Genomic DNA, 18,002 nt, shown 5'->3' with positions numbered 1-18,002 from the left:
CTATCCAATCAGAGGCAGAGTAGGGCGGGTCTTCCTATGGTCACGTGCTTTCCCGAGCTCGCAGGACTCACGAACGCGCGACCAGCGCGTCCCCGAGGCTCGTGCACAGCACATGTTTAAATGGCTCAATACAGGTATTGGTGGCTTCAAAAACCCCAAAACCCCTAAAACTAAAAGTTTATATTGATAAGATTGGTCTCTGATGCTGAATGATACCCAGAAAAATTTTGTTTTCCTTTTCTAGCCCTATCTATCATCATCCACTAACATGGGAAATAAGGGTTCTTGGGCCGCATGCCGTGACATGACTTGCAATACCGGGCTTTGGCCACTACGTCAAATGGCTTCATGCGCCGGTGAGCAACTTTCATTGAAATGAATAGGCAGCCATTTTCAATGCCGTCTCCAGTTATATTATACCTCCATGGGCTGGACGGGCTGGACTGCCAGACAGGTCTTGACGTAACGGACGTGCACCTAATACATCCATGACGTGAACACAGCCCCCCCAAAAAACACTTTGAGCTAAACCATCTCCGCGTGTGGGGGCATTAGAGACATGGGATTTGGACTAGGGTGTGTGTGTGTGTGTGTGTGGGGGGGGGGGGGGAGGGGGGGGGCCAAGAATGGCAGCACACAGGCCTAGTTTCAAAATAAAACTTTCAACACACTGTCACAGTAAACACAAACATAAAGATACAGATTAAGGCACAGTTACAAAAGCAAGTAAAGCTCAAATAAAACATTTGCATTCATAAAGCCTGGATACAATGGGATTTATCAAGGATTTAAATGCGTTCTGAGATAGCAGGATGGGATTGTGCCTCCACACCGTTCCGGGCCCGTCACAGGGCTCTGAATAACAAGGTGTAGGGCTGTCCCGGGCAGGTAGTCTGGTGCTCAGCTCAGAGGAATCAGACTGACGTCAAGTGCATGAGTGCGTGAGAAGGCTAGTTCTGGTTCTAGCCTACATCATTTCCGAAATACAGACATTTGTTGTTGACATTCTACATTATATCTAAATTATATACATGAATGTCCCAATGTGTGAGTCAGTTCGAAGGAAAAGCTGCAATGAAGATCTAAAATTGCATTCCAGCAACCGGTTCACTGTGTAATAGGTGCGCACCCCATTTTTGTTTTGAATTTAGAAAAAAAAAGTGCGGCTCACTTGACCGTGGAAGAAAAAAGTGCGGCTCACTTGACTGCAGCGGAGCGCCGAGGGTCCTGTGAGCCAGGCACATACACGGCAGTCGCGGTTGCTTTAGGATCCAGCGAGAGTTAAAAGTAGAGCTGCGAGATCCCGATGAAAGATTTGTATGATTTTATAATGTAGAAAGTGGGCTTTGAAGCGGAGAGAATAAAAACCACCATCGTTGGTAAGGCATGCAATTATCTTAGAACTTGCGTAATCTAGTCTACTTTTGTTTGCGTAAAGGCTGTTCTGTTCCTAACCTGCAGCTGGATGACATTGGTTGAGCGAACCTTCTCCACAACCATTAGCGCACATTAGGCTCTGTCTTGGTTTGTATTTATCTACACAGGTCTTCTTTTAGTCCTGCTAGTATAATGTTTTATGTGAAATTACGATTATTTGGTATAATCTGATCAGAACACCCTATATGATTTTTGTAGCGTAGAAGAGAAGAAAGAGAATAAATGGAAGAAAAGAAAACATTAAGTTGAAGGATGTTCTTTATTTTATTTTTATTTTTCACAAAGGTGGATGTCACTGTGCAAACTAGTATTATCTGACTTGTATCTTGTAGTTGGAAATGCATGGTGAGCCTCGGACCTATAACTACTTATTGTCAGTTGATGGTGTTCTATGGGATGCTATGGATTGTTGTTGCATGCTCCCAGGATGCGTCACATTGGTGTCAATGCCCACAAAGCAGACTATCGATTTCTCCTGTTGAAACTGTGGGTTGGATGCGTTGGAAATGAGCCTCGCCCTCCCAGTAGCAGAGTGGAACCAGTCGAGAGTGGTGTCAATATTGGCTGGGCGGCAGATTTGGTGTTTCCATCAAACAGTTGACTTGACATCAAATCAAATCAAACTGTATTAATGACATGCCACTCAGGGATCTGAGATTTGAGGGAGTTGATCTTTCTTTTGTCTCCCAGCTCCTGCTGAGACATGCCTGTGTGTTCGCAGCCAAACCATGCATGCGTGCTGCTCTGCCAGAGCGGTTCTAACTACAGGGATTACAGCCAATGAAATAATAGGTTTTATACGTTGAGAACATTGCGCGAAAATAACCTTTATCTTGTTCATAGAGATTGTTAGATGTCTGTCAATATTCACAAGTCTCCTTGCCAAGGGAACCATGTAAGGTGCAGTACAGCTGGTGGTAAATTCCTACTAATTCACTTACTTACCTTCAAAACAAAGTGCTCAGACTATTATCATAATTATACAATTATTTATTTTAGTTATGAGCTGGCAGAAATATTACCTAGTCACGAACTGGGTGTGTGTTTTTTTCCACTGAATGATGTTTCACAATAGTGGCTGTGTCAGAGGTGAACTCTCAGAGTCAATTTCCTGTTCAGGCCCTGGCTGATGGAACACAGTGTCACTGCCATGCCCAACTGGTTAATCAGTTACACGACTGATTAGAAACGCTCCCTGGTCTGGGCAGGGCAGGGCGAACCAGGCAGATATTTTAAACACACTCAAATTGAGAAGCCTCTCTCTCTGTGCTAAATCAACCTCTGGACCTCATTATAAAGCACCTTGGCAGATGCCACTAAGACATTATGATGGCTTCTTTTTAAGAGGAAGCCATGTTGATGACGGTTGACCCACTTTTGTCAAGTTGTGAACTGTCTAAAGATCCAGACAGAGCAAGCAGAAGACATATGCCTTTGGATCTTGATATATGGAAGTGTGATATATGGTTCTTGGCTGAATGCCTGCAATTTTTTATCTGACTTAGGTAAATATAAACAACATTGCACTGAAATGTAGGTTTTGGCTGTTTGTGCAAATATAACAAGCTGTGCACAATTCTCATGTGTGTTTAGTGGACGCTCAAAGCTGGTTTTGCTGGTTTTGCTGGAGAAATTAGCATCACCCCTGTGTAAAGAAATCATTGTCATTGACATACTTTATGCCTCGTTGAAAGGCCTGCCTACGTGTCAGAGGTGTATAGCCCCGAAGTGCGATGTAAATATTGAGATTTTCCTGGAAGGCTAGTGACACCATTTGACATGTGGTTTTGTGGTTGGAGTCACAAATGTGAGGGGGATTTCTTGCAGTTCCACTTTAAGAAGGAAAGTGCTGTGTAAAAAAAATCAATGTAAAAGAAAAATGAGCATAACTCAAGTCCAGAGGAACTTTTAAAATTATTCTGAATGTTGTTTACAAAATACTATATTCCCCTGAGCAATTGTTTCTTTAGTGAGTAACAGTATCGGGAAGGACCTCCATTTTGTGTGGTCTTTCACTCTCATACCACCACATGTGGGCCCCTGACATGTCACACAAGAACAACATGGGAGTAGAGGAACAACTGCGCTGTTCCGTTCTATTATTGTAGACATACTTGCCTGTCTTCACCGCATAGAAAATATCTGTCAAACAGTGAATAACAACCTGCAGCCATGCTAGCCAGCTGTAGTGTTTAACTATAGGCTCTGTGCCTGAGGCGTGAAATATGTGAAATATCTCTGCTCTGCCAACAGGAGAAGAGTTTGGGGCATGCACCAGCTCGCCCCGCTGTTTGAGAGAACAACAAGGGAAACAGCATGTCAGTTGCAAACTCACCTATCACAGCTAAGGGTGTGGCGTGGTACTCTAGCGCCTAGCGTTAGCTGTCCTAGTTCTGAGTCCTTTGAGACCAGTTGGATTTTTGATCTGGTCTTTTCGTCAGGTAAAGAGCTGTGGATTGAGAGCTCACTTATACACTCATTTGATGGTTTTCTTAACATCTGTTCAGATTGCATCTCTGTTCAGCTGCATTTTAAAAGAGTCCATGGGTTTGACTTTTGAGTAAGCGGCCTTGTTGTAGTATTGAGAGTGCCCTGCAGCGCTTGCAAATGTCATGGCGGTGAATTCTCCTCTTAGGCTCCATTCAGTGAATCACGAGGGATAATGTTGGTGTGTTAGATTATCAGTGTGATCTCACGCAAGCCCAAACCTGCACGTCACAGCTGTTTGCATCCTGCTAAGAGGAAGTTGATAGGACCCATGGGCGCTGCCAGTTGCTCTGTCAGGAGGAGAGAGGGAGGATCATTTGAATTTCATTTGAATTTTGACAGTTTTGCTCGCTGTTGATCAGAAATATCTCTATAACCTACTTGGCAGCATGTTAAGCCTGTGAGGCCCAAATCAGTTTTAGGCTGTTTTTACCACATGCTGCTGTGAGCATTCATTTGAGGAATACCACTGGGTACAGTTGTCAATGTCATCGCAGTCTCTTCTTTATTGTAATTTTCACTTTCATTCAAGGTGCTCCACCATTTCCTCCTGCTGATCTCATATCTTCAGAGTGGAGCAGCATGAAGGTCGTCCATGTGAGGAGGCTGAGCTGAGCTCCCTCAACCCGCCTCAGTAGCCATTTCACCATGGCCTCCCCCCCGATCCCCCGAGGAGGCCGCAGCAGCGGATTAACCTCATGTTGGAGGCTGACGCCAACCTAGCCAGCCACCAGCTGGGCCGCCAGAACTCAGCTCCCTGTCAGGGACATGCTCCATCCTTGACCCGTTGTGTGCCGTTGTGTCAGAGCAAGCGCTCTCAGCCCTGAGCCGGGCCCGGGCCAGACCCTGAGCCATGTCTCCCGTCTGGGCCCTCGGGGTTCTCTGTGGGATGTTCCTTCCTCTGTCCGTCGGGGAAGATATCCATCTCCACTGTGTCCCGCGGAAGACCGTCCTCTACCAGGGTAAGTTCCTCACTCCGCCCTGGCCGCTGTTTCCTCGCAGCCGGCTGCTGTGGGGAAAAGAGGGCATGTGTTTCCTGGCCTCGCTTGAGTGACATTTCAGCCGGGTTGTGGCGCGGAGCTGCTGTTGACGTTCAGAGTGTGCGTTGCTGTGTAGGCGATATGAAGGTGTTCAGAGAGGAGGGGATCTGGAACTACTCCACCATGCTGATGAGAGAGGATCTGGGCTTGCTGCTGATAGGGGCCCGAGAGGCGGTCTACGCTCTGGACATTAACAACATCTCCACCAAAAAGGCCGGGGTAAGACTCTCGCCTTGTTCCAGCTACTGGACTCGGCTAACTCATACCGTGGACCAGTATGATTTGCATTTAGCCAGAATTTGCATGACTGTAAGTAGTGGTTCAAACATTCTCATAAGGACCCACCTTAAAGGAAAATAGAACAAAAAAGCCATAGAAACCCACACACTTGTTATCAGCTGAGAAATACGGTGTTTGAACTGGTTTGGATGACTATCTGACTCTGACTAACTCTGATTCAGAGTCCTCAGCTCACCTTTCCATCCGGTTCCTCCTTTGTTGTAGGTCTACTGGCACGTCACAAAGGAGAAACAGACCGAGTGCAAGTACAAGGGGAAACTAGCAGAAGTAAGTTCGTCATTAAATCACTCAACACACAGACTCTGAAATAAGTTCGTCATTAAATCACTCCACACACAGACTCTGAAGTAAGTCTGTCTTTAAATCACTCAACACACAGACTCTGAAGTAAGTTCGTCATTAAATCACTCAACACACAGACTCTGAAGTAAGTTCGTCATTATATCACTCGACACAGACTCTGAAGAAACACCAAATAAAGGCATGAAAAACAGCTACATACACCACAGCACAACTAACTGGGCCAGCCTTGACCAGAGGTCAAACTCAATTCCAGGAGGGCCGATGTGTGAATGAGTGTTTGTTCTTGCTCCAGTCCACTAAAACGTAAACACATTTGTCATTACCTTGTCTTTATCATCACTGTATCCTCTTTCAGCTGGAATGCCGTAACTACATTCGGACCCTGCATACGGTGACTGACAACAGAATGTATGTGTGTGGGACAAACGCTTTCAGCCCCATCTGTGACTACATGGTATGTATCGCTGTGACTTACTGCAGACAGTTGTCCCCCTCTGAATATTTACAATGACCTCGAAGGGGCATAGTTCAAATACCTGCTCTCTCTCATTTTACTCTGTTGTTTTAGGAGAGAATGAATATACTTTAGGACTGAATAAATATACTTTAGGACTGAATATACTTTAGGACTGAATGAATATACTTTAGGACTGAATATACTTTAGGACTGAATGAATATACTTTAGGACAGAATTAATATACTTTAGGACAGAATGAATAAACTTTCTATACTTCACATACTGTATACTCTATGTATAATTCTTGAAGTATTAATGATATTTATCTATATCTGTGTGTTTCCTGACAGACCTACTCTGATGGACAACTGACCCTGGAGGGAATACAGGAAGAGGGAAAGGGGAAATGTCCATTCGACCCCTTCCAGAGATATTCCTCCGTCATGGTCGGTAGGTGTCTCTTTCTGGCAGTCTGCTGAAACCTGAAGGAAAGATCGGCCTGATTAGCCGGACACAGTGTGAGCGAGAAACTCTTAAGAAGACAAGACTCAGTCTTTTCCAGATTTATGACTCTCTGCTCTGCATTGTCTCGTGTCCGTCAGGAAGTGACCTGTACTCTGCTACCTCCTTAAACTTCCTGGGCTCGGAGCCGGTGATCCTCCGCAGCTCTCCTTCGGCCCTCCGCACCGAGTTCAAGAGCTCCTGGCTCAACGGTCAGCTCCCTCCCCGCCTGCTGGCTCTGCTCTGTACACAGCTTCTGTATTACAGCTAATCAACAAGAAGATGGCCATAAGATGTAGCAGTGTACCATGCGTTTCTCTCATTTTCTTTTGAATTGTTGTACTGCTGTTGTATTTGTGTTTCAAGGACGCCCTTGAAAACGAGATGATTCATCTCAAGGGGTTTAGTTCAGTACCATGTAAGATAATTCCCACTATGTGCTTTCATTTGTGCTGAGTGGTCAAAGTAGCATTTTCAGTTGCGAGTGACCATCTAAACAGGAAGACTTCTCACTTCTGTCATTTCAGAGCCAAACTTTGTCTACATGGACCTTGTCCCCGAGAGTAATAACAGTTCTGAGGGAGATGAGGACAAGGTCTACTTGTTCTTCAGTGAGAATGCCATGGAGTACGACTTCTATAACAAACTAGCAGTGTCCCGCGTGGCCCGCGTCTGCAAGGTAGGGGGGTTACAACTCCACAGTTCAGATTCGTCCTCCTTCAGACCGAGTTCAGTCTCTCTGACCGCGGTGGTTGACCTGCAGGGGGATATGGGTGGGCAGCGGACGCTGCAGAGGAAATGGACGTCGTTCCTGAAGGCTCGTCTGGACTGCTCCCTGCCCGGGCCCAGCCTACCCTCCATTGTCCAGGATGTCTTCCTGCTGAAAAACGATGACTGGAGGAAAAGCGTTTTCTACGCCGTGTTCACTCCCCAGTCGTGAGTACAGGCCCAGCAGAACCCTGGGGTTCCACTCACTCTCTCAGCAGAACGCTGGGGTTCCAGTCACTCTCTCAGCAGAACCCTGGGGTTCCACTCACTCTCTCAGCGGAACGCTGGCTAATGAGAACTTCTGTTTACTTGTCGCCTTGTAAATTCTGAGTTCTGTGTGCCAGAGCCGGAGGTCCACGTAAGATGATCCTGGTTTTCTATGTCTGATTGCGTGAAACCAGGAGCTACTCGGACATGTCAGCGGTGTGCGCGTACAGCGTGTCGGCCATTGGACAGGTGTTTGACGAGGGGAAGTTTAAGACGCCGGTGACGGTGGAGACCTCTCATGTGAAGTGGGTGATGTACAGCGGAGAGCTGCCTGTCCCCAGACCGGGATCTGTGAGTCACATCAAACACCACAAACCACAATCAACACCTGTTATAACAATAATATAACTGTAGAATGCCAATTATTGGTTCATTCTGTACTGTATTTCATATGTGATAAATTCAATACCATAAATAAAGATAAAACCATGATTAAAAAACCCAATATAAACAATGAAATTGCTATAGTTAATCTCCTTGGCTTGTGTTTCAGTGTATCAACAGTGCAGCCAGGGAGCAGGGGATGAAGCTTTCTCTGGACCTGCCGGACAAAACCCTGCAGTTCATCCGTGACCGGCCCCTCATGGACGAGGCGGTGCGCCCGCTGACCGAACGTCCACTGCTGGTCAAGAAGGGAGCCATGTTCACGCGCATCGTGGTGGACAGTGTGCTAGCGCTGGATGGACAGAGGTACCCCGTCATGTTCATAGGCACAGGTGAGAATGCACGCAGACAGTGTCATGGAATTTTACAACTGGCCTCAAGACCTTTCAGATCTCTGCCTTTGTTCTTAAAACCTATTGATCCAGTCCTCTGCCTTTTGCTATTCCAAACACCTCTAAACCTCTGTCTTCCTCTCTTCTTTGTAAGGATAAACACCCCTGCCGACAGGAAGACCTCACACCTCAGACTTCCCATCCTGGCCTAGACCATTGTTCCATTGTCTATATTCAAAGTGTACCGCGCTTTCTCTGTATCCCTCGACTACTGTTGATGATGTCCATCACCTTATTATGACGTGTACAGATGGGTCAGCCAACCAAATCTCTGCTAGCGTCACATCCTTGTATTGAGCACATATAAGGCTGCGCAAGACGAGCTTTGACTTCACTTCTTTCTGATGAACCACTCTGTGATTTATCCTGAGGTCCTTTTGCAATCGTATTGTTTTCTTAATAAATCTGACTGAACCTTTTTGTGCGAACTTTGGCAAATCCTTTTTTGACTTAAGATCAAAATTCTTCTATAACAGCCGTACGCTGTAGAATAGAATGGAATGTTTATTTTGCCATGTGTAACACGTATGAGTACAGGTACATTGGAATTCTTGTAATCGCTTGTCCTTACAATATCTTATCAGCGCTAATCCGTTCCTTATTCCAGTCCCAGGTACTCAGCTAGACATGTAAAGGTTCCCAAACCGGCAATTTATTATACTATCCTCCTCTAGCAGTATGATCCTCGTCTACTTATCCCATCCGATCATAGATGACAATGTCTGTGTCCATGATGTAGTATGTAGTATACAGTTGGTTCATGTGTGGTTCTAGTGTTCAAGTGTACAGTAGTGCAGAGTCTGTTGCAGGGGACTGGGGGATCAGTTGTGATTGAGATGGGGGTGTGAGGGGGGTGAGCGTAACTGTACGTGTGTACGTTTAAAGAGCGTAACTGTACGTGTGCACGTTTAAAGAGCGTAACTGTACATGTGCACGTTTAAAGAGCGTAACTGTACATGTGCACGTTTAAAGAGCGTAACTGTACATGTGTACGTTTAAAGAGCGTAACTGTACATGTGTACGTTTAAAGAGCGTAACTGTACATGTGTACGTTTAAAGAGCGTAACTGTACATGTGTACGTTTAAAGAGCGTAACTGTACATGTGTACGTTTAAAGAGAAACCATTTTTGCCGTTGTGGATCTAAACATCTTGTTTTCTCGACAGAGAACGGCTACGTGCAGAAAGCAGTGAACTACGCTGGAGAGATGTTCATCATCGAGGAGATCCAGCTGTACCAGACCCCCGAGCCAATCAGGACGCTACGTCTCTCCTCCAGCAAGGTAACAAGCTCAGGACGCTACGTCTCTCCTCTAGCAAGGTAACAAGCTCAGGACGCTACGTCTCTCCTCTAGCAAGGTAACAAGCACAGGACCCTACGTCTCTCCTCTAGCAAGGTAACAAGCTCAGGACGCTACGTCTCTCCTCCAGCAAGGTAACAAGCACAGGACGCTACGTCTCTCCTCCAGCAAGGTAACAAGCACAGGACGCTACGTCTCTCCTCTAGCAAGGTAACAAGCTCAGGACGCTACGTCTCCTCTAGCAAGGTAACAAGCACAGGACCCTACGTCTCTCCTCTAGCAAGGTAACAAGCTCAGGACGCTACGTCTCTCCTCCAGCAAGGTAACAAGCTCAGGACGCTACGTCTCTCCTCCAGCAAGGTAACAAGCTCAGGACGCTACGTCTCTCCTCCAGCAAGGTAACAAGCACAGGACGCTACGTCTCTCCTCTAGCAAGGTAACAAGCACAGGACGCTACGTCTCTCCTCTAGCAAGGTAACAAGCTCAGGACGCTACGTCTCTCCTCCAGCAAGGTTACAAGCACAGGACGCTACGTCTCTCCTCCAGCAAGGTTACAAGCACAGGACGCTACGTCTCTCCTCTAGCAAGGTAACAAGCGCAGGTCAACCATCGTTTGCCGTCTGAGGTTGGGAATTATACTGCATCACCATAGTTACTCTCCCATCCGTGTCGGTTCCATGGTACCTGATATTCTGCCCATAGGAAGACTACTACTACATTAATACACTAAGCATTTATTTTCTCAGCACTTATAATCGCGCATTCACGGCCACTGGCATCTTGTCATTGGCGACACCAGCAGCTGACCCTGGTGAATGTGTTCTCTCGCTGACCCAGGGTCAGCTGTATGCAGGTTCGGGGTACGGTGTGGTGAATGTGTTCTCTCGCTGGCCCAGGGTCAGCTGTATGCAGGTACGGTGTGGTGAATGTGTTCTCTCGCTGCCCCAGGGTCAGCTGTATGCAGGTTCGGTGTGGTGAATGTGTTCTCTCGCTGACCCAGGGTCAGCTGTATGCAGGTTCGGGGTACGGCGTGGTGCAGATGCCTCTGAGGGACTGTGGTCGCTACGCGTCGTGTGTGGACTGCATCCTGGCCAGAGACCCTTACTGTGCCTGGGACTCCTCCGCTGACCGCTGCTCCCCGGTCCCCGGCTCACACTCCTCCTCAGACGGGTACGACCCCACAACCTCCCTCACATAACATTTTTGTATTCCTTCTACAGCATGTATGTAACTCTCCTACTGTATACTATTTGCCCCACTATTATAAGACTGTATATTTATTTGCCCAGGGACTGCGGGTGGAAATTAGCTGTCTAGCTATAACCTTGTACAGTGCATCTCTCCCTATTTTTATAGGGTAAATGTCTACTGTACCTTGTCCCTGTCTTAATAATAAATAAAAATCAATCAATCAATCACATCTGCCACTGAACAACTGTGCAGTGAAGACTGCTAACCTTTATTGAGGTGATCAATATTTTGGGAATAATTCTGTTATTTTCTCATCTTTCAGGAACATGATGCAAAGTCTTAAAGACGGCGATATCTCGCATTGTCCAAAGCCAGGTATTTATTATTATTTTAAATACAGTGAGCAAATATCAACTAATGTGTGAACGTTTAGCACACACTTCCTAACAAAGCATAGACCAACACTTAAAGTTTGTGTGTGTGTGTGTGTGTGTGTGTGTGTGTTTTCCAGATACGGTAACGCCTCAGATACACACCTTAGTTCCCGGCAGCAACATTAAGCTGCAGTGCCGGCCGGACTCCAACCTGGCGCAGGTCAGCTGGCATTTCTCTGGCCGACCTCTGAACTCCGACGACAAGTACTACATCTTCAACGGAGGCGTCCTCATCCTCAACGCCTCCTCCGATGACGAAGGCCAGTACACCTGTGACTCTATAGAGCGGGTGTCTGGACGACCGTACACAAAGACCATGTCTGTCTATCAGCTGCAGCGTGCGACCTTTCCAGAAGAGGAAGAGAAGGAGGTAACGGAGTCTCCACACAGCGCAGCTACCACCGTCCCAGAACTCTCAGCAGAGCCACGGACCGCGGGGCCCCCTCCAGCCCCCCCCCAGACTCAGAGGGAGGATGGCAGGCTGGTGGGCCTCCAGGTGGCTGTGGCCCTCCTCTCTCTGCTGCTGGCCGCTCTGGTGGCGTGGAACCTGTGTAAAGTACGTCTTAGACGCTTCCTCTCACAGAAGTCGGGGGCCGTCCAGGTGAAAAGGCCGTCGGCGGACTACAACGACACTAATAGGACTAATGATGAGAAGCTGTTGAGCCCTTCATCCACCACCAGTAATGCGAACAATAACCACACCGCCGTGGACCTCAAAAGGAACGGGGAGAACTACTTCTCAGGAGGAAACATTTCAAGTTTGGATGGGTGCATCAAAGAAGAGTCTGAGGTCTGACCATAAGACACAAGTGGTCACTGGTAGGGCTGGGTTTCTGAATCGATTCTGAATCAAATGATTCATGAATCCCAAAATCGATCTTTTATTTAATGAATGAATGAATAAATGAAGGAATGAATAGTTCATTAATTCATTCAATGATTCATTCATTTTTGGAAATCAGTATCGATACCCAGCCCTAGTATTGATGTGTTGCATAACTTGGCAGTCATGTAATTAAGGTTACAGCTAAAAAAAACAGGTTTTAGTAACACTAACCGAATCGATATTGAATCGAATCGAATCGTGATAATCGATTCCAAACATTGTGAATCGGAATCGAATCGATTCTTGAAATTCGACTCGATACCCAGCCCTAGTCACTGGCTTATGCTCTCACAGCAGGCAGCTTACTGTACTCACTGACCGACACTGGCCATGTGAGACCCTGTACTGAGGAATCATTCATGTACAGTATGTAAAGATAGATTTGTCAGGACGTGTCCTTAAAGAAAACCTATTTTTTCCACATCTCTCTTAATTCGATTTATTTTGTACAGTGTTAATGGAATGCATTTAATGTATTTTGTACATGATATATTACTAATGGTATTTATTTGTCCCAAGATTTTAATTTCAAGCTGTCCCATTATCAGATTGTTAACAATGAAATATCAATGACCGACCAACTTGTGTGAGGATCTGCTGAGACATTTCGTGAGGGGGGGGGGGGGGGGGGTAGTCATGGGCTAGTCATGAGATCAGAGCAGCTCAGGCCTTGGGCAGTCTTTTGAACAACAATCTGACTGGTAAAATGTCTCTAATATGTGTTTGTTCAAGAGCAAAGGTCTGAAGAGTAAACTAAATTACAGGAGCATGGGCTCACTCTTTGACACTCTGTCATTACAGTATGCTCAGTGTTGCCTCACATCACTTGGATGTAAAAGAAGTCATTCAGATCTAGGTGTTTTTATAGTATGTCTGTCTGTCTATATCCTGTCATCTGTTTTCACGAGTGGAACATTCAATTATTTCAACAATACAAAAGCTACAGTATGGTACAGTATGGTACAGTATGGTACGGTCTCTGAGGTAGGTCCATGAGGGCAAGCCACCGAGTATCGCTTGAATTCATCATATTATCTTTATCACATGTTGAAGACAACATTCTTTATCACTGGAAACGTTTGGAGCAAGGTAGGACTATGAGGTCTTATACACATTTATATTTTTAAAATCCCAGTTGCGCTGTCATCCCATTGCATTTTCATACTCAGTTTGCAACCACTTCCGACTACCTGAATAACTGAACATGCAAATAAGGGAGTTGGTTTCCCTCAAATAAAACGGTTATGAGGACGAGAAGCTTCATAATTGAAGGTTTAAATAAGATTATTTATTGAAATGATGTTATGACATTGCAATAACATTATCTCTGAAATTTGCAAGAATTGCCATTTTGTCAGTCTTTTCAAATACTGATATTAATAATAGAATGACAAGAAAAAACTCAACTCCATTATCAGAGCCCTGGAAAGGGACACCTTCACATTAGGAAATTAGTCACAAGTCAAAATATGCATTCGACACTCTCACTGTAAACATGGTACCTCCAGCCTAGTAGAGAGGAGCTGCTTCTGAACACTGGCAAGAGAGAAAGGCGTTCACACAACAGGGCACTGACCGCACAAAGCAAATAGTATGGCAACCAAGTAAGAGAAAAGTACACATTGAGCAAGACATGAGGGCAAAGTTGAATTGTTGTGTACTTAATTGTCTTTGTTCAGTTACACTGACCCACAATAAAGCACAACTTAAGGCGAAAGTCAAGCAAGACATTTTCTACTATGCAAGATCTGCGTTTAAGATTAAGGCATGTTTAGTTTCAGGGCAAAAACAGATCAAGCAGGAAGGGAAAGTGGCAAAAACGCAAAAACACGTGGGAGGTACTGAGATTATATTTAGAAAAAAAACAATGTTAATATTGTCACTTGAATAAAATGGCGCACTCATTAATTCCATAGGTCGGCCTCGTAATTTAACTTCAAATAAACTCCATGCACTCTGAATACTTGGCCAGTAGAGAAGCATGTTCTCTAGATGTTATATGCCTTTGACAAGCTCACTTCCTTTCACGGTCTCACAGTATGCTCCCGTTAGCCTGAACAATCTGGAAAAGTCCTTATAGATGATTAACCAGCATGTAGTAAATTCGTTTTTTTTTTTTCTGTCTCCCTTAAGAATATAGGCTGATGAATCCAATTCATATATTGAGAGTAGAAATGTAAACATATGAAATGGAATGGTTATTGTTGTTAGTTTTATGTTCTATTAGGTTCTTTGAAAATAAGTCTTTCAAAAAGAAGCTTTCATTTGGCCTCTTGAAATCTCATTGAAATAATTCTGCAGACGAATCCTCTCTTTTACAATAATTCTAACTAAAAATACAGCTTTACATTTCATTTTGACAAGGTGAAAATGTAGAGGATAAAATTGTGGTTCAGCGATCCTCTGCATGCCATGAAAAAGGAGTGCTCTGTGTCGCCATCTAGTGTCCTCTTCAGGTATCACCAAGGGCCATTGTCAGGGTAGCTTGGTACTGCAGCTGGGTACTGGGGGAGGCTTGGGCCAGTTTCCGCAATGGCATTGAACCCAACCTCCCTCACGGGGGCGCTCTTCCACAGTCCAGTGCTCCACTCTTCCTGGGCACGCTCAAAACTACCACCTCCACCACGGTACAGTCTGTGAACCTAGGAACAGGACACCACACTTGGAAACTGAAAAAACTGTGTGTGTGTATGTGTGTGTGTGTGGTGTATGTGGTGTGTGTGTGTGTGTGTGTGTTGAACTCACCCTGATGAGAACCAGTCCCATTAGTACAGTCACCAGAGTGAAGAGTAGCGCTGAGAACAACATGACTACAGCAGAACCCACGTTGGAGCTGAAAAACCACACTGTGGCGATCCAGCCGCTTCGGGATTTGGTGAGTGTGGGGGGGTAGTGGGGGGGGGGGTAGTGGGGTTAGTATTTGTCATTGGCATAAATAACTGCAGTAAGTAAAATGTGACATAAATCAACAGGGTTTGCCAAACAGTGAAGGCGTTCGATTAATATGTGTGGTGAAAGTGTTTGACGTCAAATGTCTGCCAACTAGTTAAAATAACAAATAAAAAAATAACAAATGTTCTTTCCACTCACCACGCACCCCACCCAGAGATGCCCACAGTCTGAATGAGGGCAAGAACACACTGGAGGAAGAAGATGAAGAAGAAGGTCATGAAGTTGAAGGAACTATCAGCCCTGGAATTGAGAAGAGGGGATAACTTGAGTTGAGAAACAATCATCTGGACTGAACAGAAAAGGTGTGTTTGGCAGAATGGATGAACAGTAGCCTGGAAGACAGACTCATCGCGAAAAAAAAAAAAGAGAGTTGTTTTCAAGATACAAACGAGTGTGGACTTCCAGCCGCCCAGAACGATTTGAGTGGTTGGAAGTACTTGCCTTGACAGACGAACTCCTTCAGCCAATCAGCATAACAAAACATAGATCAAACATTGACCAAATCCAATCGGAAGAACGGCGAAAACGTCTTTTCCACTGAGAAACTCTGCTAGTGCGCACTCTTGTTCTTCTTTAATTGTTGTTATTGAGTCTATTTCTGCAATAACTGTTTATTCTGCTAATGTTAATGTTACCGCTCGTTGCTTCATTCTACTAGCGGACTCCTGTTGCATTTCTCGTCATCATCTACGGGAACCAATCAGGGACTGGGGGCGAAACCGCAGTTGAAATGCAGTCTCCTGATTGGCGCCCCATTTTCTGGGAAAACTCAAACCGTTCTGGGCAGCTGGAAGTCCAGACTGTATCATGAAACCTATTGTGTTTTTTCGTGCTGAGTCTGTCCTCCAGGCAAGGTGACCAGTGGGCCTTGCCTGAAAGCCTTGTAGAGGGGTCTGAACCAGCAGGTGTAGCTGCAGGGGCTGAAGAGGAGGAGCCAGAGCAGGGAAAGACCAAAGTTGGTTCCGCTGCCTCCTCCGGCCCACCAGGCGATGCATGACACCACGTTGACACACAGGGTCAAGGAATACACTGCAAGGACAAACACAGGCACGTTTACTTAACAGAGAAGAACCAATAACTTTTTTTTTTCTATTTTATTTGGAAGGGACCATGTGCAATTAAAACATAAATGTAAAAACATTTGATGCATCGCACCAGAGTTAGCCTTAGGCTAATTTGCATCTGCAGTCCCTATTTGCATCTGCAGTCCCTATGCAGTCACTTATTTCTCTGGGTAATGGGGTTATTATGGGGTTGATTTGGTGATACTGCTCCTTCTCTTTAGCCTGCTCACATTCTGTTTCTCTCCGCTAATTAGTCTGGAAAATCTCTAGAGAACCCTTTCCCAAACTAAATTTGGCCAATCAGCGTCTTGGGAACTACTAGCAACTATGGACGTAGTTTAGACATGACGACATGACAGCGAGAAGCCCGTGATAGACAGTTCATCCAATCAATCACCTGCCTGCATTTAAAAAAAAAAACTGCCTGCCCTTTTCCAAACAGGTTTCAACTGAGCTTTCCCAGATGGTTGTGTTAAACCGTGTCAGGTTACCTTCCCTTCCCCTCTGTTGATTTCTCCTCAAGGGAGAGAAATGAGGAGATGGAGAGAGCAGCTCTCAGAAAGGAGATGTTGGTGAACGTACTATATACTCCGTCTCCCTGCATATAGGCTGGGCACAACTCACACATCCACAGGTTGTAGACTCGGCGCACCAGCGCTCGGTGTGGAGCCGGGATCTCTTCCTCCACATTCTGGTAAAAGCAGGGCTTGATTCTAAAGAACTGAGGCAGCGGAGGGAAGTTGTTTACCCGCTCTGAAACAGAAAAGCATGGACAACAACAGGATGCAAGTTAAGAGAGCTCCAAGGGAAGAGGGTGAGGTGCAGGGAGTTTAAAGAGCGTAAAAAACATCAGTAGGTAATGCTGAAACTGATCTTGGCACCAGGAATTAATCAAATCGCCTACTGTGAGTGCACCCAGACAGAGAGCATGTTAGCCTACAAACCTGTCATGATGATTATGATGAATTCCTATTCGTATGTCCGTTTCTGTGAATGCGAGATTGAAAAAAGGACATTAATAAGTAATGGATCACGCCCAAACCACGTCCACTCACGCTATAAATGCTCTGACGTGAGCTAGCTGCAAGATGCATGCTTAGTTGCAACCAAAACATGCCTGATGGTGCATTCAATCACGGGTACTGGGTTAGGGGTAGACAGATAGTCAACCTGCTACCAGGGAACTGTAATCTTTCTAGAATGGACGAGAAGTGAAGCCACAACTACCGTTAAACAGATAACAGATAAACATTTGTGTAGCTAGATAGCTTCATTTTCCCAGCAGATCTCGTGGTCTAGTCTGTCTTTCGTAATAACTGAACTGGTTAATCGATAAGAGGATATGATAAACTAGGTGCTGTCGATTAGGCGGGGATTGACTGAGTAAACCTACGTATTTTACACAACTTATTTGAGCAATGTTATGTTTTGCTGCCTACCTGTATCGCTATCTACTCGGTTGAGGATCCACCGGGACCCCGTGAAAGATAGCTTCCAACTGCATTGTGGGAGTTGTAGTTCTAGGCAAGGCCCTGTATAACAATATTAATCAATTGTGAAACTACATATCCCATCTAAACTGCTTGTACTTGTAGGGCGTGGGCGGAAAGACGCGTCGAGGACCATCACGTGAATTTCCAGCATTAAATTATAGCAAATTAACTGGCAACTTTAATAGTTATTCAAAGTTTGCCTTCAGCAGATGTACAGCCAATCAACTTGACCAGCGTGGTGTGATTGCAACGAACTCCTCGGAAGTTATATAGTGTATTTAACATGACACACAAGAGACACATGACATTGTAATTAGAATATTATTATTTTCGTGTCTATCCTTT

At 45.3% G+C, this 18,002-nt stretch overlaps 2 protein-coding genes across 6 annotated transcripts; one reads left to right on the top strand and one right to left on the bottom strand.

Moving 5' to 3' along the window:
• Window positions 1-1,238: 1,238 nt before the first annotated feature.
• On the top strand, window positions 1,239-12,718 carry LOC311307153 (semaphorin-4E). Of its 5 annotated transcripts, none has more exons than XM_084435954.1 (16): window positions 1,239-1,379; window positions 4,496-4,886; window positions 5,041-5,183; window positions 5,469-5,531; window positions 5,923-6,021; window positions 6,376-6,475; window positions 6,628-6,738; window positions 7,054-7,205; window positions 7,290-7,462; window positions 7,696-7,852; window positions 8,055-8,277; window positions 9,504-9,619; window positions 10,475-10,497; window positions 10,550-10,807; window positions 11,151-11,203; window positions 11,340-12,718. In XM_084435954.1, exons 2-16 carry the CDS (start codon window positions 4,778-4,780, stop codon window positions 12,056-12,058), a joined length of 2,499 nt encoding a protein of 832 aa, XP_084292080.1. In that variant the 5' UTR covers window positions 1,239-1,379; window positions 4,496-4,777; the 3' UTR covers window positions 12,059-12,718. The 5 variants fall into 5 exon arrangements, with proteins under 5 accessions (XP_084292080.1, XP_084292077.1, XP_084292078.1 ...); XM_084435951.1 differs by having other exon boundaries at window positions 4,457-4,886; XM_084435952.1 differs by having other exon boundaries at window positions 4,457-4,886; window positions 10,475-10,549; window positions 10,602-10,807.
• Window positions 12,719-13,283: 565 nt separating this feature from the next.
• Window positions 13,284-17,636, bottom strand: scamp4 (secretory carrier membrane protein 4). Its single transcript, XM_084461787.1, has 7 exons — window positions 17,604-17,636; window positions 17,109-17,151; window positions 16,789-16,917; window positions 15,973-16,129; window positions 15,239-15,340; window positions 14,894-15,011; window positions 13,284-14,790 (listed from the first exon to the last, which is right to left on the bottom strand). Exons 2-7 carry the CDS (start codon window positions 17,113-17,115, stop codon window positions 14,608-14,610), a joined length of 696 nt encoding a protein of 231 aa, XP_084317913.1. The 5' UTR covers window positions 17,116-17,151; window positions 17,604-17,636; the 3' UTR covers window positions 13,284-14,607.
• Between the last annotated feature and the right edge of the window lie 366 nt (window positions 17,637-18,002).

Source organism: Borostomias antarcticus (assembly GCF_949987555.1).
Source record: "Borostomias antarcticus genome assembly, chromosome: 3".
NCBI lineage: Eukaryota > Metazoa > Chordata > Actinopteri > Stomiiformes > Stomiidae > Borostomias > Borostomias antarcticus.
This window is presented reverse-complemented; position numbering and strand designations above follow the sequence as displayed.

Coding starts and splice junctions, on each gene's coding strand:
- LOC311307153 (XM_084435954.1), top strand. CDS start 4,778: ATGTCTCCCGTCTGGGCCCTCGGGGTTCTCTGTGGGATGTTCCTTCCT. Junction 4,887..5,040: donor GAAGACCGTCCTCTACCAGG/GTAAGTTCCTCA, acceptor GTTGCTGTGTAG/GCGATATGAAGGTGTTCAGA. Junction 7,206..7,289: donor GCGTGGCCCGCGTCTGCAAG/GTAGGGGGGTTA, acceptor GTTGACCTGCAG/GGGGATATGGGTGGGCAGCG.
- scamp4 (XM_084461787.1), bottom strand. Junction 16,130..16,788: donor AGTCTACAACCTGTGGATGT/GTGAGTTGTGCC, acceptor TTGTCCTTGCAG/TGTATTCCTTGACCCTGTGT. Junction 14,791..14,893: donor TGGGACTGGTTCTCATCAGG/GTGAGTTCAACA, acceptor TCCTGTTCCTAG/GTTCACAGACTGTACCGTGG.